The sequence below is a fragment of the Malania oleifera genome, chromosome 4, assembly GCF_029873635.1.
Source record: "Malania oleifera isolate guangnan ecotype guangnan chromosome 4, ASM2987363v1, whole genome shotgun sequence".
Taxonomy (NCBI): Eukaryota; Viridiplantae; Streptophyta; class Magnoliopsida; order Santalales; family Ximeniaceae; genus Malania; species Malania oleifera.
In genome coordinates, this window is record NC_080420.1 from 87459889 (window position 1) to 87485764 (window position 25876).

Consider the following 25876-nt stretch of genomic DNA (forward strand, 5'->3'; position numbering starts at 1 on the left):
GTATAACGCCAAGTTCATGGACGAACCTCCTATGTATGGTGTAATTGACGTAGATGCTACAGATTTGTCACGTGGTGAGGAGCTTCCTATATGGGTAACTCGTTGGGATGAATCGTTAGAACTGAGTAAAGGGATGCTATTCAAGTCGAAAGATCAGTTGATAGTTGCTGTGCGAATATACCACGCTTGAACGCACCATGACTTCCACGTCGTGCAGTCGACCCCACTATTATGGGTTGTTATGTGTAAGAACTCTGATTGCAGTTGGAGACTACGTGCGATGTATCGTCAGAAATATCAATTTTTTGAAATCATTCAATATGGTGGTCCACACACATGCTTGAACGAACTTCTGTCGCAAGACCATAACCAAATCACGTCGTCCTTCATTGTTAGGGAGATCGTGAATATGATAAGGGGTGATGCGTCGACATCAATCGCTACATTGAAGGAGTTCATAGATCGTCGTTTCGGCTATTCCATCTTATATAAGAAGGTTTGGTTGGGCAAACATAAGGAAATTGCCCAAGTATTCAGCGATTGGGAGATGTCTTATTAGACTTTGCCTAGGTAGATGGAAGCAATGTGCGCTTATAATCCTAGTATTGTTGTCAAGTGGAGGTGGACTCTTATACCAGGTAGCAATCAGACCGCAACATTTGTATCAGTATTTTGGGTGTTCGCGACATCTATACAGGGTTTTCCCCACTGTCCACCAATTATATGTGTAGATGGGACACACTTGTACGGTAAGTACAAGGAAAAACTCCTTATTGCGACGTGCCCGGATGCAAATAGGCAAATATTTCCCCTTGCATTCGCGATTGTGCAAGAGGAAAGTTTGGACACATGGAATTGGTTTCTGTGTTGTCTTCGTTCCATTACCAACAGGGACGACATTTGCCTTATATCAGATAGGCATCCAGGGATCCTTGCTAAAGTGCATCGCAATCCAGATTGGCAACCACCACATGCCCACCACCAATTCTGCCTTCGACACGTGGTTAGCAACTCTAGCATGAAGGTGCACAGTGTCAATCTGAAGCGTATGGTTGAGCGAGCGGGAAGGGAGCACAGGTAAGAAAGTTTAACATGTGGATGGAGAGGATATTCGATGATGGTGGGGAACCCGCGAAGACCTTTTTTATCAGATCCCTCCTCATATGTGGACTCAATGCCACTTTAACCGCGTGCGCTCCGCATGGGTGATGATTATGCAGTACCTCTTAGCAGAGAGGATCCACATCCAGGATGACAGGACAGGACACCTGATGTTGCTGACCAGCAGGGAGAGGGTAGACGCAGACAGCAGCCACCATGACCCTGGAGACGACCTCGCTGCGGCACGGAGTAGTTTAACATTATTTTCATTGCATTTGATTTGTATGTATATCATTGATTGTTTTGATTTCATTTGTATAGTACTAATTATTTTTTTATTCTTTTGTATAGATCATTGATTATTTTCATATCACTTGTATAATATTTGATTATTTTAATTTCATTTGTATAGTCATGTGAATTGCAGGCATGTTCTAGGGTGTTAGTAGGGGAAAATCATGTAATTGGCATTCCCTTTTTTGGTTCTCCACCATTTAAAGAAATCAAGATTCGATAAAAAATGCAAAGAAATGATTAATTGACACTTGTAAGATTCGATAAGTTATTGACCAAAATATGTGAGTCTTTTATACTAGAGGAATTGAGGAGTAGTCGTTACACGTAACCTTATAAAATTGCTCTACTAAGGTAACCCCTTCAAATTTTTTCAGATTCTCGTTAGTATTTATTTATTTTTCATAAATTATGGTTAAGGATTAATCTAGTAGTCATTATCCAATTTTGTTTTTAGTCAAGTGGTGGAATTATAGGGTGATCGATTAAGGAGAATATATGGAGTATGTTCCTAGTATTTTTTTTTTATTTAAACATAGAATCATAAAATTTGAAGTATGCTAATTTTGTTAACTTGAAATTATTAAAAATATATATAATAGCAACGTCTCGTGCTATGGACGAACACCAATATTAATTATATAAATTTCAAAAAAGAATATAGATTATATTATTTATATTTTTATTATTCTTATAGAGGCAACACATGTTTTGGATTTTTTTTCTAGTGATATCCATCATCTATAAATTTAATAGAAATTATGTTTGGGTTATTTGTAGTTTTCCTCCTTCCCCTACTTGTAGTAAAGTATTGATGAGATTTTCAATGCAAAACATGTGTATGTAACCACTACATAAAAATCATAAAATAATTTAATCATAAAAAATGAATGTTATATTCTTTTTTTGGTTCTCCACCATTTAAAGAAATCTGTATGAGTTTACATAATGTTTTTGTTGTTGTGATTGCTTGAGGTGTTGTAGTATTGATTTTGTTGAATCCTTCACCCTAATATTGATCAAGAAATGCATGATGTATACAAGCATGAAACTTGCTAGCATCTTGCTTAACATGCACTTTGTTTTATTTTGTGAGTATGAATGTGAAGGGTCTATTGTGTCGGTACAAATGCAACAGTATGATTCAAAATTTTGGGTTCATTTCAAGGAAAATTTTGTTTTGATATAAAGTTTGATTTTATGATTTTGTTAGTAAAATTTAGTTGTGTAATTTATAGTACATGTAATAGACTGTAATAGCTTTATTTTAATTACAAGATTTATTTTCTAACTGTTATTGCTGAAAATCATATTTATTCCACAATTGCTTCCCCGTATGCATAGTAGATGCTATTCTAGGCGTTCATGATAGAATAAATTATATCAAAAATTTATGAAACTTTTTGAAAAATAAATTTATAATTGCCTTTATGTATGTGTTCCCATCCACGCCTTCAACAAACCAGCATAACTAAAACTAGTCCCAAAAATGGGAGATCATATCGTGAACTTGTTCCAAATAAAATCTAATTAAAAAAAAAAGAAGAAAAGGGGCGGCCTCAGCCCATTCCTTCAAAGTTTCACATGTCTCTGTTGTCCTCGCTTCCCTCTTTTCCTGAACATGGCTTGTCGGAGTGGGAGATCGTTCCCGTCGCCTTCGCACACTTTGCGAGGGATAATCTTTAGCATCGCTGCTCTTATACGGGAAAGGAGATGGGGTAGCATTTTTTGATGCATATTCCATTTCTAATTTGTCTTCATCATCCATGGAATACGGAGCTAATGGGGATGCATATTTGAATTTTGCTGCAGGGTCACCAAATATGATTCCCAACTCAATGTACATAGGGCATCCTTTCTTGCGGAATCTCTTTGCACCTTTATTCTATCATGTACGCAAAAATTATATTTGTTGTATTATAAAAATTTTCAAAAAAACAAAAATCGTAAGTGTTAGAATTGGTGTATTCCCAAGAGGGGGTGAATTGAAATTTTAAAATTTATCTCCTAGGTTAAACGAAATGCTTGTATAATACAACCTAAGGTCTTTCTATGCAATTCCAAATGCGCCAATAAATATAGTATACTGAAATTTAAATTAAGCTCATCATTCACACCAAAACATATACGTGCGGTAAATATAAAGTGCGGAAATATAAATAAACACACGATATGTTATCGGGGTTCGCCCAACTGTACCTCCCTACCTCTAGCTCGCAAGCCCGAGGATTCCACTAATAGCTCACTTAAGGGTAGAGCGGCATTGATTACAACCAGGTCAATTAGCACAGGGCTGACCTCAGTCTTAACTAGGTCAATTAGCGGGGCTGACCTCAACCTACACGCCTTAACTTTCCTAATCGGGTCTAAACCAATCGGGGACTATTCCAGGGCTAGTCTCCCTCTTCAGGCTCGTGCCTGGAAATATAACAGATGTATATTACAATCAAATGGTATAGTATGAAAGTGCTTTCACGTAAAGCATATTTGTACCCAATTGCGTTCAATCATATACACTACAAATGATTTAATATGTAAACTCAGTGTGGTCCAATATTTCAACTCTCAGATACATATATTTACTATCAGTGTAATACGTGCGTGAGAGTATCAATCAAGCAATCTTTGTGTCACAAGATATTTAGGTAAGATGTTCACACAAAGATATTAGCCAAACAATATATATGTATCTTTCAATGAGCGAATTTTCTCAATCGTATGATGCTCTAGTAATGTATATGTTTGGTTTGCAAAAGATGTGTAATCTTTGTATTCAGCAGATAATATATGAGTGAATGAATATTGCGACAAAGATCACTATTTCATAAACAAATATCTCTTCAAAAATGTTTTTCAATATAAAGCACAATAGATATTTGAAAGTGATTATGAAAAGATTTTGCAACCAAAATACTATACGATCTTCTCAAGATATTGCAATGAACATACAACCTCAGAAGATCAAATAAAAGTCTTCTTAGGAGAGACTTATTAACAAAGTCCCCTAAGAATACTTAGGTTTAGCTCTCGAAAAAAATCAAATCAATCTTACTCAAAATGGGAGAGCAAACCTATGATACCCCATGGATGAAAGACTTAAAAGATTAGATGTTACTACCCATATCAACAAGGTGCACCTTTCTTTTCGGGAGTTTTCCCGTAAGAACTCCACAGTTATGCGTGCTTGCCTTGGAGCAATATTGGGATGGGTGATCTCTTGGGAAGTTTTCTCAGGAAGTGTGTTAGTGAGGAAAAAACACACTGAAAATGACACGTGTTGGTCTGTGGGGTCAATCATTAGTCTGATAAGGCCCGCCCCCTGTTGTCTGATCCAGGTGGAGGAGGAGAGACGTAGTGCTCCCTGGTAGACCCAGGTTGGGGCATTACAAATGGTATCAGAGCCAACACCCAGCCAGAAGTGTGATGAGATTCACATCACCTGGGTTTGGAAATGTGGGTTTGCAACGAGGACGTTGCGTTCTATAAGTGGGGGAGAATGTGATACCTCATGAATGAAAGACTTAAAAGATTAGATGTTACTACCCATATCAACAAGGTGCACCTTTCTTTTCGGGAGTTTTCTCATAAGAACTTCACCGTTAAGTGTGCTTGCCTTGGAGCAATATTGGGATGGGTGACCTCCTGGGAAGTTTTCTCAGGAAGTGTGCGAGTGAGGACAAAACACACTGAAAATGACACGTGTTGGTCTGTGGGGTTAGTCATTAGTCTGATAAGGCCCGCCCCCCTATTGTTTGGTCCAGGTAGAGGAAGAGAGACGCAGTGCTCCCTGACAGACCCAGGTTAGGGTATTACAAAATCTTTCTAATCAATCACTCAATCAATTTACAGAGATTTTAAACAATAAGAGAAGGTAAGTATGAGTGGTTGGGGCTTAGGTATGAGTATTATAAGAATTGGAAATTTCAGAGAATTTCTCCTAATCAAAGTAGCTAATACCTTTTTAATTTGCACAAATGATCTTATATATATAGACATGGGAAGAGATATGACCATTAGGGACCTATTGGGTATTATTAAGAAAGATTAATGACATTTCAAATATTTTAACCTTGTTTAAAAAATGTTCAACCGCGGTAAAAATCAGGGCAACTTGAGAGGTCCGGTCGACCAGAATAGTTTCAATCGACCAGAGTTCATATGATTCGGTCGACTAGGAGGTTTTTGAACTGAAGGCTCGGTCGACCGGGCCATTTTGAACTGGTTGGTTCGATTAACCAGACCATTGGGATTTTTTCTGAGGACCCTCGATCGACCAAGTAGTTGGTATTCATTTTTGGTTCGGTAGACCGGATGGTCAAACTTTGACCAAAAAGGGTTTCGATCGACGGGGGGATTTTGAACTATACTGGTTCGGTCGACTGGGGCCTTGGTCAACTGTTGACCCAGGCCTGTTTCAGTCGACCAAGGCAAAATGAACTACCTTGGTCGGTCAACCGAAAGTGCACAATGTGTGCATTTCGGTCCAGTCTTGAAACATACAAATCCTATTAAAGTGCCTAACAAACATAGGTGTAATGATGTGTGTCATAAGGTCATTTGGAGTCCAATTTTGAAGACATTGAAAAAGCCCGGTGTCGGTCGACCGAAGGGAAAACCGTAAGGTCTTTCTAAGGTCATTTTTCATTTACGGTTTGTTTGAACTTACGTATTATCATGCGTCTTATATGTGTGAGCTTAGTACAAACCAAATACCATATTTACTATTACAGACCCTTTGCATATGAATTAAATACAACATGAAATACAATATATATTGGGTCTTCCAACTTTAAGTTTTCATGTGTCATCAATATATTTGCTAATATAGACCTATACATGAACTAGATATTCATTAAATACATGAGTATTTGTCATTATCAAAATCGGGCGTGACCTATAAGGTCAACAATAAGTTCATTATAATGTGTTTAATTGTTAATTTTTAATATTACATCTAATAAATCTTTTGTCGCATTATAATTACTAGGCTTTTTTATAACTTATTGAGAAATTTTATTTTTTCCAATTATATTTTTAAAAATTTTGATATAATACAAATTATTTTGTCATACTTATATAATTAGTTGACTTAAAGCATCAAAGTAGTCAATTCGAAATTTTTGTTCGGTCCCTAATCCACTTATTTGACTTTAATAATTATATTAATCATATATATTTTTTTACTAAATTAATGTTGTTGCGACGTCCCGGAGCGCGTGTGTCCCGGGCAGCGAAATAAAAATCAATTTTAATTTTCAAGGAAAAATAGGGAATGTCGGAGTCACCACTAACCTTTTAGTGTGGTTAGAACATATGATTACTACCCCGCTAGGGGTAGAATAGGTCTACGTTACCAGAGCTGGGGTCGGTAGTTCGGTTACGCAAGGGGAAGATACAAGCACCCCCTACGCGCCCATTCTTACGAACGGTACCTAATTAATTTAGAATTATCCCTAAGTTAATCTAAAAAGTCTTTAAAATCACTCCTCTAGTAAATTTATTAATACATGTACAAAGTGGATAAATAAATAAATAAATAATACAAAAATATATATAAAATATAAATATTTACATATTCCCTCAGAACCAAAGGTACGTGAAGCCCGAAGACTCATACCCCAGAATTAAAATCATAGGGATAATACATACGAAAATACTTAGTAAAGTAATACGAAAATATTAGAAATAATAGATATCTCAATACAAAATATAAACATAGGATATAGTTGAAAATTCCATAAATATGTGAAAATAATAGCCCTAATATATTATAATGATAATACATTATCTGTAATAATAATACTACTATAATAATAACACATATATATCTCATAATATTAATAACACATAAATACCAATACGATATTATAATACCACTTTAATATATATATATATATATATATATATATATCATAACACGTAAATATTAATACTATACCATAATAATACTATTAGACTAATAATACATATATATCATAATTTTACTAACTATACAATATGATAATAATATATCTTAACAAATACATGCAAAACCCTAACTATAAATAATCAAAACTTTAACATAACACTAATAAAACCCTAATGTTAACAATAAAGGAAACATTTTAAGAACATGACAACAAATCAAACCCTAAAAGTTAAAAGTAATATAAACCAACATGGAAACAAATAAGACGAAATTATGGAATTAGACAAACCCTAAAATAAATATACAATATCAATCAAACCCGCAATAATATACAATAATATGAAAATAATCAAACGTGCAATAATATGGAAATAAATAAAAAATCCTAAAAAATATGTACGGATAATTTGGAAACATATGAAACCCTAAAGTTGAAATCTGATAACAATATGGAAACACTCATAATCCTAAAATTAATAAACAATCTATATAGAGGCAATTAAACCCTAAAAATATTAATAACATGGAAACCAATCAAAACCCTAAATATAATAGGCAATATGTATAATAGTAATAATAGCTTGGAAATAATTAGAGTCTTACAATTAATGTACAATAACAATATGGAAACAAATTAAACCCTATAATACACATGCAATATATAAAATAATGGAAACTATTACACAAGTAATATTATGGGAAGCAATTTAAACCCTAAAGTTAACAAATAAAACACGCGACAATAATTATGGAAATAATTTAAAACCTTACCATTAATATATCATGACAATATGAGAGACCAATCGAACCGTACATAAAACATATAATGAACAAAACCCTAAATATACCATTAAAACCTAAATACAAAATGTAATAATTTAAACCCTAAATACACAATACATAAATAACATACCTAAGGATAATATACAACAATAACATAGATATCCTAAATAATAAATAAGTATATCACAATGATTGAAAATACAATGATAATATAAACACTTTACACCGATATTCAAACAATAAATATGGACATGTAATAAGGTATTAAAAAAATAATAATCCAACAATAATACTAATACATATAATAAGAGTCTAAACATGAAAACTATATATTACAAAAAAAAAAAAGACACTAAATATTACACATACCTGCATAAATAAATAAAAAAAACAAAACAAAACAAAAACCTGAATATTAGATATTAGTAATGACCAAAATCAGAAGAGAAATAAATAAAAATAGAATAAAACAAAATAACAAAAATAAAATGAAATTGCATGCCTGTGTGTGTGTGTGTTCTGTGCAGGGAGACTCACCGTGGGGACGGTGGCAGTGGTCATGGAAGAGAAGCAGGTGGCCGGAGCTGTGGTCGCCGGAGTTGCAGCAGCAGACGAGTGAGGGTGCTGTGGTGGTGCCGAAGCTGTGTGGCCGTTGCTGGAGAAGAGGGCCGTGAAGTGGCGAGTCACCGGAGTTCTGGCGGTTCTTTTGGTGGTGGTGTGTCTGCTAGGCTCGGCGGAGTTGGGGGTTGCTGGAGTAGAGAGGAGTACGGCCTGGGTGCTGGAGAAGATTGGAGCTGCTGCTATTGGACGAGCCGTGGTCGTCACCGGAGATCCTGGAGACTGGCTTGAAATCTTGGAGACCGTGACGGGTTCTGCTGCTGTGAGTGACTGGCACGAATGCTGGCAGTGAGCAGGGAGCGGCGGCTGGAACTCCTCATCTGCTGGTGCAGTTGTGGAGGATGGCTGGTGCGTGGCCGTGGGATAGGAGGCATTTTTTTTTTCTTTGCAGCTGCGAGGGGAGACTTGTGCGTCGAAGATGGAGAGAATAGAGAGGGAAGGCAGGGAAGGTTAGGGAGAGGCCGTGGCTGTGAGAGAGGAAAAGAAACGAGAGATAGAGAGAGTGCGCGGGGCTGTGTGTAGACTAGATTTTTTTCTTGCCTTTTGTCTCCCCCCAGGCTTGGCTATGCGCATCACCCATATATAAAAAAAAAAAATTTTGAGAACCCTAAAAATTCTTTCTTTTTGATTTTATTTTTCTTTTTCTTTTCTTTTTCTGCTTTTACTCTAATGGTAATAATAAAAATAGAAATAATAATAATAATAATTATCATAATAATATAAGGATTAATAAGGTAATAATAATAATAATAATACTACTACTAATAGTAAATAATAATAAATAATTATAGCAAAAATAAAAAAGAATATACTATCGGTAAAATAATAATAATAATAGTAATATTAATAAAAATAAAGTAATAATACTAATATTAAATGTAATAAATAATAATAATAATAATAATGATAACATTACTAAAAATAATAAAAATAATAATAGCCAAAATAAGATACTAATAATAATAATAATAATAATAATAATAATAATAATAATAATAATACAAATAAAAATAATAGTAATAATAATCCAGAATAATTATAATAAATTAATAATAATAATAATAATAAATAATAAAAATAATTATAAGAAAGTAATAATAACGATAATAAAAATACTAATAATAATAAAATAATAAAAGGGAACCCCTTGTTCTATTTAGTTAGGGCAAAAATAGGGTGTCTACAAATGTCATTTTAAAATATTTAAATTTAAATTTGTAAATAAACAGAGCTAAATCTCGCAGGATAGACTTGCGAGATTCTCCACGTGGCGTGCATTCTAGAGATAAATCTCGCAACTTGGTGCTGCGAGATTTCGCCACGCGTCACCTTCTTGCTGGTTGCTCACTTTAAATTTCGCAGCACCAAGCTACAAGATTTGTTCCCCTCCGTGCCACGCGTCACTTTCTTAGTGGCCCATTAGTTTAAATCTCGTAGCATTAAGCTGCGAGATTACCTAAGCATTAGTTTGTGAAATTTTTTCCCAATCAGAATATTATTTAATATTTTATTTATTTTTAATAATAAAACGGGAAAAAACTCCTTAAAAATCTATTGTGAAGGGCTAAAACCTAGACTCTGCTCCTATAGTTGTGCTTTGAATAATTTGACCCCTATGAAGTAATGTGTAGAAGGGTACGGCTCTGCTCTGTTTCTATCACAGACGTACAATAGAAGTGGAAGCTTACGTCCCACATCGATTTCAAAAGAGAGGAGAAGAAGTCATGACGTCCTATAAAACAGAACGCGAAACCCCAACCAAAGCATACCTTTCTCGGCCTTTTGGCTAAGATCAAGTGTAGTATCTGTTCTTATCAGTTTAATATCTGATAGTGGGTCATTGGCCCACATGATATTAAATTAATTTTTTATTGGGGAGGGCCCATTCCAGCAGCTTGCTGCTGGGATCCTTACACGTCGCCCTTGCGTTGCACTGTTGCATGTGGGCCTGGCGCACCCTACCAAATTTAATTCAAAATTTGCTTGGGTTGCCCTGCTGTGCCTGGGCTTGAGGCAGGCTTACCAATTTTAGGCTTAATTTATGAGTAATAAATAAGGAACATCATATCTACTCGACTTTCGGCTAGGGGTGAGCAAACGGTCGGTTCGGCCAAATTCGGTTAATTCACCGAATTAACCGAAATTTTCGGTTAAAGAATAGTGTTAACCGAACCGACCGAACCATTGGGCCTCACCGAACCAAACTCGACCGAATTTATTTTTTGGGAATTCGGTTAACCTAATTTAACTGAGAAATGAGTGAAGGGGGAATTCAGGAAGGTGTATCTAGAATAAGGGAAGGGGGAAGTCAGGAAGGTGTATCCAGATTCTAGACTGATCTGGAGGAGAGGTGGTTAGGGAGACGATTGAGCTCGGGTGAGCTTGATGCCGATGAAGAGTCGGGGGTGGTTCTCGGTGAGCTGGTCTGTGCACGAGAGAAGAAAAATGAGAATGAGAGGGAGCTTGTGTGCTAGTGACGATGGTTGGCCAGTGGCGACGGCGATGGCAACACGTGAAGATGGTGGTGCAAAGCAATGAGCTCAGGTGAGCGAGAGAGAGGCAGTGACTCAGTGAGGACTTCCGACTTCAGAGAGTAGTGACTGTGTTGGTGATGATGGCCGGCGATGGCGATGGACACAGACGAAGGCATCACATGAAGATGGTGCCTGGTGGTGCAGAGGACGGAGCTCGGGTGAGCAAGAGAAAGGCAGTGAGGGCCTTATGAGTTCTGACTTCTGAGACTGAGAGCAGTGAGAGCGTGAGACTGAGAGTATAAGAGGGAATAAGTGAATAATGGATTTTAATTTGCTAATTTATATTTAAAATTTAATTAATTCGTAAATTGGTTAATTGGTTAACCGAATTAATATTCTCCATTCACCAAACCGAAGCCCGATTAACCGAAATATTGGAAAGCATAACCGAACCGACCGACCCAAATTTTTTAACCAAACTGAACCGACCAATTTCGATCAGTTAATTCAATTAATTCGATTTTCTCCGAATTATGCTCACCCTTACTTTCGGCCTCCGAATTGAATTAGTTTCGGCCCAATTCCTAAGTATTGTTTGAAGCAATTGTTGCTTGATCTGGGGAGTGTGGGATTCTGTGCCGCGTGCGTGGGCGAGTTTTTTCCCGTTTTATAATTAAGAAGAAATAAAATATAAAATAATACTCTGATTAGGAAATTTTTTCCCAAACTAATGCTCACGTAATCTCGCAGCATGAAGTTGCGAGATTTAAACTGATGGCCAATGAGGAGCTGACGCGTGGCAGCGTGCAGACAAAATCTCGCAGCATGAAGCTGCGAGATTTAAATTGATGGCCAATGAGGAGCTGACGCGTGACAAATTTAAATTTAAATAATAAACATGCCCTTTTAATAAATTTAATAATAACTTTCCCTTAAAAATATAATTTAAACTTAAATTTTATTTTTGAAATTGTAAATATATAAATTTTAAAAAATATTTACATAAAAAAATTATTGATTATAAATAAGTATTTTGTCATAAAAATTTGGATAAAATCCAAAAAAATATTTCAAAATATGATTATAACCCCAGAATTTACAAAAAATACTACAAAATTTCGTATAATTGAATTTTATTGACGAAATGAATATTTTGTTAGTTAACTATTAAATGCATGTGGAATAATAAAATTTGTCCTTAATAAAATGATATTTTAAAACTCGTGGATTAGAGACTGAAAAAAAATTTCAAATTGAATGCTTTGATGCTTTGTGCCAACTAATTCTTTAAGTATGACAAAAATAATTTGTATTATTTCAAAATTATCTAAAAATATAATTAGTAGAAATAAATTTTTCAATAAGTTATAAAAATGCCTAATAATTATAATGCTGCAAAATATTTATTGGATGTAATATTTAAAATTAACAATTAAACATTTTGCAAGACAAAGTTAAATTTATTATTTAAATTTAAATTTAAATTTGTAAAAAGGGAAAGTTATAATTAAATTTAAATTATAACTTTAAAAAATTTAAATATAATTAAATTTTATCTAAAGAAATAAATAACAAAAAAAAAAAAAGTTTTAAGTAAGATTGAAGCTCTGTAGAGCACATGCAAAATTAATGGGAAATAGATAATGAAATCTGATCCATGAGTATCGTGAGTTGACAAAAGCTAATCGTGTAAGGAGTGTGACTATTTCTAACACAAGCTTAATCAACTTGAAAACAAGTATGACGAACTCAGTTAGCAGCATTAAAACTCTAATTTACATATGTAATTATAAATATTATATTACATGCATATAGTCTCTCTAAGGTGTGTATGAAAGATAATAGCAGCATCAATACCTCTTCGTACGTCTTAATTTTTTTGTTTTTACTCTTTTTTATTATATTTTGACTATCCGCATACTAAACCAATTATTTTGACCCATCCTTTTGGTGTTTGAAAGTAGGATTTGGGTCAAATTGGATTATTGTTAGAATGCTTTTTGGCTTAGTCACCCATTCATATTAAAATAATTAAATTTTTAAAAAATTGAGTCTAATTAAAAAACAAAAATAATAATTATCTCTACAATTCCTTTGACAAAAGGCATGTCTATTGCTAAATTAAAATATATGAAATATTCAAAACACAGAATATATAGTTCAATTTGCCAGGTTGCGCTTCAAGTTAATAATAAGCTGCACTATGAGAAAGGAGGAAGAAGGCAGGGATATTTCATGAGAACGAGATTTATTATTATTTTCTTTCAAGTTCAAAAATTGGACCTCTCTCGCCTTGACGCATGTGTGTAAAAATGAAAGTACAATATTATTTATATAAAATTAAAAGATAATAAAAAAAATGTAACATTATTTGCGTGTGGAAACAAATATTTGTAATTTTTCAAATAATTGTAAAAATATCAAATTAATTTTTTATGTTTTAAATTTATATAAAAAATTTAAAATATATTTTTATTTTATAGATTTTTAATTTATTACTCGAATACGTTCATTAAAATATTATTTTCATGAATGTAGAGAAAACCATACTAAACTTTTTGTAATTATACAAATTTAAATTGAAATGTAAAATAACGATTCTTACATGTTGTAACTACATGCAGTTTGAACTTTAAATTTGGATAGTTAATTAAAGTATAAGTTTAGAGAAATCATGAAATAAACTTTAATTAAGGATATACATACTCTCAAAATTAATATATCACTTTATCAATTATATTTTTTTATTAAAATTAATATACGTAATTAATTAATATACTTTAAGACAAATTGACTAGGAGTTTAATGGAGAGAACATATATTAAGTGCTCCCTAAGATTTTCGGTGCATGTAGTATATGACGGTGAGGGGAGGTTAACGTGTAAATGTTTAGAGTGCTGAAACACGTTTGCATCTGACGACGCACGTAAATGCATGTAGACATACAAATTTTAGCAATACGAATTTTGCAGTAAAAGACAATTGAATTTAAGAAATTAACTTAATTAGACATGCAAATTTAGGCAATACGAATATTGCAGTAAAAGACAATTGAATTTAAGGAATTAACTTAACTAGACATGCAAATTTAGACGATACGAATTATGTGTCATTTTTAGATTTGGCAGTATTGAATTCTTTAGAGATACGAATTATTAAATGATATATACAAAAGAATAAAAAAAATAATCAATTATATACAAATGAAATCAAAACAATCAATGATATACATACAAATAAAATGCAAATAAAGTAATGGTAAACTACTCCGTGCCACAGCGAGGTCGTTTCCGGGGTCGTGGTGGCTGTCGTCTATGTCTACCCTCTCCCTGCTCTTCAGCATCATCAGGTGTCCTGGCCCGTCGTGCTGGATATGAATCCTCTCCCCCAAGAGGTGCTACATCATCATCATCAGCCATGCGGAGTGCACGCGGTGAGAAATGATACGATGTCTCGGGACGAGAACGAGGCGGCCTAGGGGGTGCATGGACCTCCACCCCATCGAAAAGATCGTCCAATAAAAATGACATGGATGGGGTAGCAGCAGAGTCGGGATTGTGAGACACTGCAGTGATGATCCCTGGATGCCTATCTGATATAAGGCAAATGTCGTCCCTATCGGTAATGGAACGAAGACAACACAGAAACCAATTCCATGTGTCCAAACTTTCCTCTTGCACAATAGCGAATGCAAGGGGAAATATTTGCCTTTTTGCATCCGGGCACGTCGCAATAAGGAGTTTTCCCTTGTACTTACCGTACAAGTGTGTCCCATCTATACATATCACAGGAGGACAGTGGGGAAAACCCTGAATAGATGCTGCGAACGCCCAAAAGACTGATACAAATGTTACAGTCTGATCGCTGCCTAGTATAGGGTTCCACCTCCACTTGATGACAGTACCAGGATTATAAGTGCACATTGCTTCCATCCACCTAGGCAACGTCTGATAAGACTTCTCCCAATCGCCGAATACTTGGGCAATTGCCTTCTGTTTTCCTAACCAAATTTTCTTATATGAGATGGAATAGCCAAAACGACGATCTATGAATTCTTTCAATGTAGCGATTGAGGTCGACGCATCACCCCTTATCATATTCACAATCTCACTAGCAATAAGGGACGACGTGATTTGGCTATGGTCTTACGAGAGGAGTTCATTCAAGCATGTGTGCAGACCACCATATTGAGTGATTTCAAAGAATCGATGTTTCTAACGATACATCGCACGCAGTCTCCAACTGCATTCAGAGTTCTTACACCTAACAACCCATAATAGTGGGGTGGACTGTAGGACGTGGAAGTCATGGTGCGTTCGAGCGTGGTATATTCGCACAGCAGCTATCAATTGATCTTTCGACCCGAATAGCATCCCTTGACTTAGTTTTGATGATTCATCTCAACGAGTTACCCGTATAGGAAGCTCGTCACCATGGGACAAATCTGCAGCATCTACGTCAATTACACCATACATAGGAGGTTCGTCCATGAAATCTGTCGTACACGTGCCATCGTTCAATTGACGGGGGGGTGGGTCGACATCATCGGGGAACTCGTTCGTCCCTTCACCAATTTCCTCCTCGTACGTGTCATCTTGTAAATGAACATCGTTCATGATGTTCATCCCCACGTCCAGCGCGTTGTTCGCTATTGCAAACAACGATCTTGGTTGTTCTGCTGAAACATCTTCGCAAACACCATGATAATTCGTATGAATAGTAGTTCCTTCTTACGTCTGCGCCTCGAATGACGATCGTGGACATTCGTTCATATCCACAACAGGAATCCCACCAACATCTGCATCTTCTTCCTCCGTTTCAACCACGTGCTCAATAGACGTTCCCGGCTGCCCATGTAAGGCGACACCCATCTGAGGAATGAGTTCGACATACAATTGCACAATCAAATATGTCGTCCCTACGCAGTGTGCATCCAATACCATGCGTAAACCGTAATCACTAGTTACGGGAATAACCTCATAGAAGATTGTATCATGATGCCCCTTAATCGGGTATCTTGCGGTTAACCGCAATGCATATTGATTTGGATCAATTTGCAAATACTTGTATATCTTCGTATGCAATTTAGTTAATTTACACCTATGACCAATTCTAATAGGTTGAACTGGCGGAATACTATAACTAACACCGGTTTGGCCAGTTATAATGTTACCCCCCATGTACAACAATACCAGAACCAGAATACTGCTTGAACTTCTTGCCATCTAGATTGACGCCCGGTAAATATAAAAGACCTACGCAAAACAATAATTTAATGTATAAGTCATATGCTAAGTGAATAGTGAACAAAAATTATTTTCAATACGTTCATGTGCATGCAATATTCTCTAAATGTTTCACTTGTCACTTTGAAAATATTCTTGCATGCAATTCTGACTTCTCTACGAAAAGTCGTATCAAAATTTGGGCAGCATGGCAAGTGTAATTTGATCATTTACCCATTTTTACAATGACCCTTAAACGTTTGCAGACAATATAATAATATAGTTGAAGCATGCGAGAACCTATGATATCTACCAGCATGCAATTCACATCACTGCATCAGCAATGCAGGAGGCTTTAAATTCGCGCTTAGAAAACAAATACTTTTACATATAACATATAATATATTTAAAAATTTTTTGTAAGCAAGCCTTCAATTAATGCGTGTGTCACAAATATTTATTTAATATTTCATAAAAATTAATTAACATTTTATATTTATATTATATAATAAAATTAATTATATATATATATATATGTATGTATATACATATCTCAAATATAGATTCAAAAGCTCCAAAACATCATGTGCCATTGAGTGTATACAAAATAATTAACTTATAATTCCTTCAACTTATATGCATGTGACTATCATATTCACATTGCTTCCAAACAGAAATAAAAAATTATTTTTAATATATCATTTATCTCTAATGAACTCATCTTGTCACTAATTTAGAAAGTTATTTTTTATACATAAGAAAGAAAATGAGATTCGTTTTTCTAATTTTTTCTTAAACAAAATTTGGGAGAAGTGAGAATCCACACATCAGTTATGATTCAAGTTCAAGTTATGTTGAATTTTATCTAAATTTTAACAAATTTATATATAAAGTTTCAAATTTGTGTCATCAAATACAATATAATTTACAAATTTTGATAAGTCAATATAGAGAAGTGATGCGAAAAGCTTGATGAAGATGACACTACAATGATACATATAAATAATTATCTCCCAAAGGCAACTAGTTAACCACATACCTTTTGTCATTTATATAGTTTGTATTATCAAATTCCAAACACAAACAAATCATAGTTATGTGTAGTAGATCGGATCGTACTCTAACAAAAAAATTTGTATGATTTTGGCATGGAGCACACTCAATATGAGTATATAAGACTAATGTTGAACTAGTTAAATTAACTTAAATATAACCTTTTAACTTTATTATTAAACATTTATAGATCAACAAACTACAACTTATTTGTTACTATAAGATAATTATACAATAGAAAATTTTATAATACTTTTGAAATCCCGAGGAAGATCAATGAAATTTTTATAAATTTTAAAAAATCTTCACTGAAGTGCAAATGGCTTGATTTCAATATATAGTTTTTGGATTCCAAATTTGGAGGGCTTCTCATTGGGATGTAAAAATTATATTTTGGAAGATTGAAATTAAATTAGAGAAGTAGTAAGAAGATAGTCAATGATATTTTGACTTGTTTTGACCAAAATTTTAACCATAATTTCCATATGTATATTCATAGTGATTCATCAAATAGAAGCATCTTTGAGACTTGATTATTGAATTTTTGTTACTGTTGTTGTTGTTTTGATGTCGTGATTTTACTGCATAGTAATTGTAACAACCAAACTCAGTTGTTCAAAAATTATAAATCGATGGAAATTATTTTTTATAATTATTATTGCTATTTATATTAACATATAAATTATCTTGAGACGACGAAAAAATTTACTTTTTTTTTTTTTTTACTTTTTGATGTATGTATAATTAAAATAATGGTAAGACAGAGTTGTAGAAATTATGAACTATTATTTGGTATTTAGATAATTTCACACCAAGAACCACTTCTTTATTTTATTGGTTTTGATGGCTGAAGGCAACCCAAGGGGGAGGGGTGAAATGGGTTTATGAAGTTTAAATGATCTTGATACAAAATTTAAATCAAATCAAGCAAACAAGCAAATCGCATAATATGAAAACAATTTAAAGAAAACAATTTAAAGAGAGAAAGGAAAACAAGTTACAAACAACACAAAAAATACAAACAAACAAATGTCCTAAACACTATTTCTTTTTTGATATTAATGAATATGTAAATTTAAAATATTGAAGATAAAATTTGAAGCATAAATATTTGATCAATATATTTTTTTTTTATTTCAAATATTCAGATTATATTATTAAAAATTTACATGATTATGCGGAGTATATACAAATACTATTAAAGACATAAACGTTAATGAAATTATTAATTAAAAAAGCTAACCTTCCTCTAGATGCAACAACGAACCCAAATAGTCGGAACGCGGCGTGTGATATCAAACCAACTCAAAATATAAATAATTATCTCATGTAAATCTCAGTAAGTTAAATAAAATATTCACATTTTTTTCTAAATATTAAATAATATACCCCATCTTCGGCCCTTAAATAGCCTCGCTTCGCCTTCGCCTGAGCCCGAACGGTCACCTGCCAACGCAACGGTCCTCTGCAAGCTCGAAGGTCTGCAACTTTTCTTCTTCTCTCCTCTGCAATATTGTGTTCTGAGATGGCTCGGGGAGAATTCAGCAGACGAAACAAATCTCGCAGGTTAGTCCTGCGAGATTTACCACGTGTCACCACGCGTATGGATGTCAGCCATAATCTCGCAGCTTCGTCCTGCGAGATTTACGCCACGTGTCACGATGCCTCGTAATCTCGCAGCCACGCGTCGCTTCTCCATTCGATGGCTTCTTAAATCTCGCATCTTGGACCTGCGAGATTTCTTCTTGCAGCCACGCGTCCCCTCTCCGTTCGATGGCTTCTTAAATCTCGCTTCTTGGACCTATGAGATTTCTTCAAGCGTCGCCACGCGTCACGTGCCCCCTGTTTCTCTCTTTGCCATGCGTTAGCTCCTCATTGGCCATCAGTTGCGAGATTACGTGAGCATTAGTTTGAGAAAAAATTTCCCAATTAGAGTATTATTTTATATTTTATTTCTTTTTAATTATAAAACGGGAAAAAACTCGTGTGTGGGCTGTCTTATTTACGCACTGCGACTTCCCTGGATCGGATATCGGGTGCGAAGCTTTTCATGCCCATTATTTCTTTTTTTCTGACTAACATGGTGCGGAGAATGGCTTTTGGAAGAGATGGTGCTTTCGCCGCTGTAAGTACTTATGCTGTGATGCGTTTTCTCCTCTTTCGGACTTGCACTTACGCTACTATTACTACCAGCAAAAGCACAACAGCACCATTCACGCCTCACCTTCGCCGAATTGTGAAGGAGCATTGCAAATCTGGCATTGTTGGCAGTATTGATGATGCCATTGGGTTGTTCCGTCACATGGTTCGGATGAAACCCTCGCCTTCCATTGTCGAATTTAATCAATTGTTGGGTTTGATTGTGAGAATGAAACATTATCCGACTGCAATTTCCCTAATTAATCAAATGGAATCTGTAGGAATTACGCCCGACGTGTGTAGTCTGACTATCCTGACGAATTGTTTTTGCAGCTTGAATCGAGTGGATTTCGGTGTCTCTGTTTTAGGAAAAATTTTGAAGCTCGGTTTGAAGCCAGACGCTGCCACTTTGAATACTCTTGTCAAGGGCCTTTGTTTTGGTGGCGAAGTTGCTCAAGCAGCAGGGTTATTTAACCGAATGATGCAGAACGGTTGTCAATTGGATGTGCTTACTTATTCGACGATGATAAATGAGTTATGTAAGATTGGGGAAAATAGTGCAGCCCTAGAGTTGCTAAGGAAGATGGAAGAAAGAGGTTGTGTGCCAAATGTAGTAGCATATAGCACAATCATTGACAGCCTCTGCAAGGACAGGCTAGTCAATGAAGCTTTCAGCCTCTTCTTAGAAATGATTGGTAAAAACATAACTCCAAATGCTGTCACCTACAACTCATTAATCCGTGGCTACTGTAGTTCATGTCAGTGGAAAGAAGTTAGTAGATTGTTGAATGAAATGATAGATAAAGAAATCACACCAAATGCGTATACCTTCAACATATTGGTTGATAACCTTTGTAAAGAGGGGAAAATTGCTGAAGCACAGCATGTTGTGGAATTGATGATTGGAAGAGGTCTAGAGCCAAATACTATAACTTACACTGCCCTTATGGATGGATTTGTTTTGCAAGGCCAAATGAACATGGCATTGGATGTATTTGATGTGATGGTTGGCAGAGGTTGTTTGCCTAGTGTTTATAGTTATAGCATCTTGATCAATGGATTTTGCAAGAGTAAAAAAATGGAGGAAGCCATGAAGCTCTTTGAAGAAATGTCTCAAAATGGAGTGATTCCCAACATTGTGACTTTCACAACTCTTATAAGCGGCCTATGCGAGGTGGGCAGGCCGCAGGATGCACAGATGCTTCTAGATAAGATGCAAGCTCATGGCCAAACTCCTAATGTTGTAACATACTCAACTTTGTTGGATGGCCTATTTAAAAACAAATTCGTTGATGAGGCGATGGCCTTGTTTAAAACAATTGAAAATAGTGGAATTAGTCTTGATATAGTTATTTACAATATCATTATTGCTGGTATGTGCAAAGTTGGGAAGCTTGAAATTGCAAAGGAAACCTTTCAAAATCTCTCTGCCAAAAAGCTACAACCTAGTCTTTCTACATATAATATAATGATGAAAGGGTTTTGTAAAAGAGGGTTGTTAAATGAAGCAAATGACTTGCTTCGAAAAATGGACGACAGTGGCTGCCCCCCGGATGGTTTCACTTATAACATAATTATCCAAGGACTTCTTCAAGACAATGAGATATTGAGAGCAAAGAAACTCCTTCACATAATGGTTAGTCGGGGTTTCTCAGTGGATGCGAACACTATGACCATGTTACTAGAGTTGCAATCTATTGGTAAATTAGATCTATCATTGTTGGATATGACGCATAAGCATTTGTGACAGTTATGAACATGAACTAAGACCTAGCAATGAATGTTGGGAAGGAGGCAGATTGAGAATTTTTTTTCATGTTTATTGTTATTTGGTGCTTATTGTTTCACATCTAGCATTAGTTACTAGTACTGGTTGCGTACTGTTGTTCCATAGCAACTATTTTTCTCTGTTCATGTGTAAATTCTTCTTAGGATCACGTTGTTGCGATATGTTATCGAAGATTCTCTAAAGTGACAAAATAACATATTTATAGTTATGTATTGACAATTTAACTTGGAAGCTTGCTCAATGTTTATAATATGGACAAATAAATAATATTTATGCTGTTTGGATTGACCCATGCCTTCTTATAGGAAAACATAGAACTTGTTTGTGCACCAACTCTTACAATTTCCTATTATCTTATTAAAGTAAGCGGAAGCAATAAGCAATTCATGTAAGCAAATGATAAGCACACATTAAACATTGAAGAAATGTAATCCATTAACAATTCCTCCTTAGGCAAGGTGTGTTTACTGTTTAGTGACGGATGCAAGTAGGTTAACCCGTTTACAAATGCTAGTGTGTTTTAGTAGACTGATGAGCACTCACCTCCCCTAAATATCTAAATAGTTTTATATGATACTCAAATTTTGACACTAGGAAACATCAAACTGATCGAGGAGTCCTGCTCTCATTCTACACCAAGGCATAGCACACTCATGAAAGCAAAACATATATTAGTACTTACATGATGGTTACCCATCCCATGAACACGAGGCAAGCAGTCACAAAAAGCATAATGCCTTGAAGAAGCTTGGCTTGTGACACATTGAAACCAATATAGAATTTCTTTTGTTGTTCAGCTGCACTTCCACTTCCAAGAATTTACCTTTGTGATTCTATCTACTCACCTCCCAGAAAAGAAATATGACAATTGTTTTGCGACGAGAGAAATGCTCCAAGTTATAAATTAAGGGAGAAAAATCATACACCCCCCTTGAGGAAATTCTCCTCCATACCTTCCTTTAATCAGTTCTATAGACGTGCGATGGCTCTTGCAGGAAAGAAAGAGATCAAAAGCCTCATAGGACAAAAATATTGAATTTTTAATGAACAAATGAAATGTGAATGATGGAATTTGAAAGGTTTTTTATTTTAAAAATTCTATTTCTATGTGTAATTTCCATATTTTCACTACCAATTACATCGCCTAAATCCCTAACCTTGAGCTTGAACACATCGTAGATGCTGCCCGTATCATTCTTTACATTTATGATGCCAGAACATTATTTGATTGCCGTTTGGATAGACTATTTCCTATCCTGACCCAATAAAGGAAGCTTCATGACTAAGCTCATTTGCTTTGAGTCAGCTAGAAAAATCATCAAGAGAAGAAAATCTGCTGCCAAAAAAAGGGAGAGGGGCTCTGTGTGGCGGGGGTTGGGAAGGTTGAATTTTGCAGCAAGAAGAAAAACCCTTGAAAACATGTGTCTTCGCCTTCCTAAGTGTGTATATTTGCAACTTGGGGTACTTTCCTGAGGGTAATGGCTTTAACTTAGGGTGTCGCATTTACTCTTATTTGATTGAGCATGATGCTTGGAAGCAATCCTCTAGCTTTCATGCATATTCCACTTTAAAATACTGAGAAGATGTAGTTTCCATTAAATTTGCGACAAACCACACCTCTTTTCCTACGTGACAATCAAACAAAATGTTTATTCTTCTCTCCTTTAAAACACAAAATGGTACATTATTAGAAACAAGGCTTGAAATTATAATTCAAAGCATTTGAGATTTCTGATATTATTTTAAAATTTTAGACATTATTTTTCTTTTTTGCAATATTTTATATAGTATATTATTAAGTCATAAATTTGTAGTTCTTGGTTTCTATCCATTGGGAAATTAATGTTTTTAGGTTTCCCTATTTTATTTTTCCTGTTTTCAAGTATGGTAGGCCTTTAACATCACTATTACAAGGATTGGAATTAATATTGCAATTTTAGTTTTTATCCCTTGGTGTAGATGGGTGTTTACATCATTTTTCTTTTTCTCTCCCAATCTCTCTCTTCTCCTACGATTTATGGATCTCAGATGACATAGGCAAGTACACTTGAAATGTTGCATGGCCGGATAATCTGGTTATGGTAGAGTGGCAACAGATAGTGTAGTTTGAATCTCACATTCGTATGTATGATCCTTTCATGTGGGAGGGTCACTGTAGCAACAGATTGTGTAGTTTGAATCTCACATTCGTATGTATGATCCTTTCATGTGGGAGGGTCACTGTGCTAAAGACCCCTTCATGGATAGAGAAAACACAGTGGCTCTCTTTACATCACCTGCTGAAGAAGCCCTTGAACAACGTAAATTTCTTCTGAGCCAGGCACTAGTGATGCTGAGACTTGGCTAGGGAGAAATTTATCAAAATAGATGGTGGGATGGCTCCATTGCTGGGCTGCTCAACATGATCAATGCCAGTGGATGGTGAACTAATTGGATTTTGTTGCAGATTAGTTTCCACAAACAATTAAAAGAAAATACTTACTGACAGGAAATTGTTTTTGTAAAGTTGAAAATTATGGTTTACTTTATGTGTGGAACAATGGTGATAACTCCAATTAATTGTATGAGTTATTTTGATTTTGATGCATATTAGTTTCCACAAACAATTAAAAGAAAATAGTTAGTGACAGGAAATTGTTTTTGTGAAGATGAAAATTATGGTTTATTTTATCAATGGAACAATGGTGATAACTCCAATTAATTGTATGAGATGCCTAGAATCTATAAACTATATTTAAACTGAATCCTGTGCTTAAAATTCAGGACAACTATCAAGATTTCAGGGTTCAGCATTCTGAGCCTTCATTATGATAAGTGGGATAATTCATTTTCTGAACGAAGATGAAAAAAATTAAAATGACACATGAAAAGGTCTCTCCCTCTGTCTCTGAGAGATGGAGCCTGTGCCTTGGTGAAGAAGGTAAAGGGGATGCAGGTGATGGGTGATTGGTTGGACGGATTTTGTGGTATGGGGGGTTATGCCTGAGTCATCACATTTGTCCCCTTTAACTACCTCCCCACGCCATCAACTCCATTTCTTTCTCTCTCTGTCTATATGTGCAGTTCTTTTTCTCTTTGGTATCAGCGTAATTTGCAACGGAGGGTTTCAACCTGTCAGAAACACTGGGCAGTCCTTGTATATATTTGGGTGAGAGGCTGACATTCGTCTTTCGGTTGATCAATTGGCTGGAGTGTTAAACATTTTTTTAGGAGTGTTGTTGCCAATTTCATTTGCAGCAGCTCTACAACAATGGGTAAAGCCTGATTTCTCTGCCTGCTTGTTGGTGTCTGTGGATTTATGTGCCATGGTTGAACCTCATCTTTGCCTTTCAATAATAGTGTAATACCCCTGAAAAAGGGGAATCTGTCTTTGCTGAGGTAGAACTCCCTCATTGCCCCCTTTTCCGCTACAGCTGCAGGAGTTGAGGGATTATGCTACTTTTACTTTTGACTAGATAAGCCCAGAATCACCACTGAGAATTGTTATGGCACCGGTTTACCTAAAACCTTATGCTGCTAGTTGGTCAGCCAACAGTATATCAAGATTTAATTCTCTCTTGCATGTGCAGCCCCAATTGCATGTGGAGTTCTTGAGAGGTAAACCAACAGTTAACAAACATTTGAGGGAGTAAGATAAATTTTGACAAATAGATGATAAGCATGGGCAACTAGAATTGAATCTTGGACTTCTTGGCGACCGTAGGTCTCTTAACACATAAAAATCAAAATGGCAATCAATTTCCATCCATTGTAATAGCCCCACAAATCATCTGATATTTATCAATTATCAAAAGATCAAAATTTATTGAAATTTTTACCACGGAACGAAGTTTCCTTGAAATTCAAGTTTTCCTTCTAATTTGAGCTTTAATGGGTAGTTAGTGAAGTTTCCATAGGTAGTCTTGATACACATGGGTGAGCATCAACTTGACCCAAAAGTTTAAGCCTATTGGGTCTTGGACCCAATTATGTATATAAGTACCCATCATCCACTCAATTTTTCCAATGTGGGACAAACTCATTGGTAGATTCTCAATAATCTCCCCCTCACTTGTGAGCTTCAATTGCTCCCCCTTAAATGGAATCCGTCTCCCTTATAGGAGTAAGCCTGACTCTCCAACAGTTGCTCAAGTGGGCCTTACAACTGCGCCTTATGTGCTTCGGATTGCATTCCGCGTACCTCCGAACCAATCCTACTTCCCATGTCTTGAGGCTATTTGGATCCATCTTTCAGGCCTAGATGATTCTTATTCACCTTCATCACACACTTGGCCCTCCAACTGTTAGCACGTTAGGAGAATTAATTTCAAGCCTAAATTTTTTTTTTTTTTTTTACAATGTCGCTCACCCAGAGTTACGAGAACCGTTGGCTATGATACCACTTGTTAATACTGGTGGAGTCCATGGGTAGTCTTGATACACATGGGTAGTTAATGATCCGGAGAAAACAATTTCAATTTTATGAACGGCAAAAAACAAGCACAGACATCAC

General features: G+C 35.3%; 2 protein-coding genes and 1 non-coding gene across 3 annotated transcripts; 2 read left to right on the forward strand and 1 right to left on the reverse strand.

Moving 5' to 3' along the window:
* Positions 1-8334: 8334 nt before the first annotated feature.
* Positions 8335-10555, reverse strand: LOC131153866 (uncharacterized). The gene is made up of 3 exons (XM_058106316.1): positions 10474-10555; positions 8624-9108; positions 8335-8455 (listed from the first exon to the last, which is right to left on the reverse strand). The coding sequence occupies exons 1-3, from the start codon at positions 10553-10555 to the stop codon at positions 8399-8401; spliced, it is 624 nt and encodes a 207-aa protein (XP_057962299.1). The 3' UTR covers positions 8335-8398.
* On the forward strand, positions 10470-10666 carry LOC131154724 (U2 spliceosomal RNA). Its single transcript, XR_009136637.1, has one exon. It is a non-coding gene; the product is annotated as a U2 spliceosomal RNA (small nuclear RNA).
* Positions 10667-19451: 8785 nt separating this feature from the next.
* On the forward strand, positions 19452-21674 carry LOC131154502 (putative pentatricopeptide repeat-containing protein At1g12700, mitochondrial). The gene is made up of 2 exons (XM_058107315.1): positions 19452-19581; positions 19929-21674. Exons 1-2 carry the CDS (start codon positions 19565-19567, stop codon positions 21340-21342), a joined length of 1431 nt encoding a protein of 476 aa, XP_057963298.1. The 5' UTR covers positions 19452-19564; the 3' UTR covers positions 21343-21674.
* The last annotated feature ends 4202 nt before the right edge of the window (positions 21675-25876 follow it).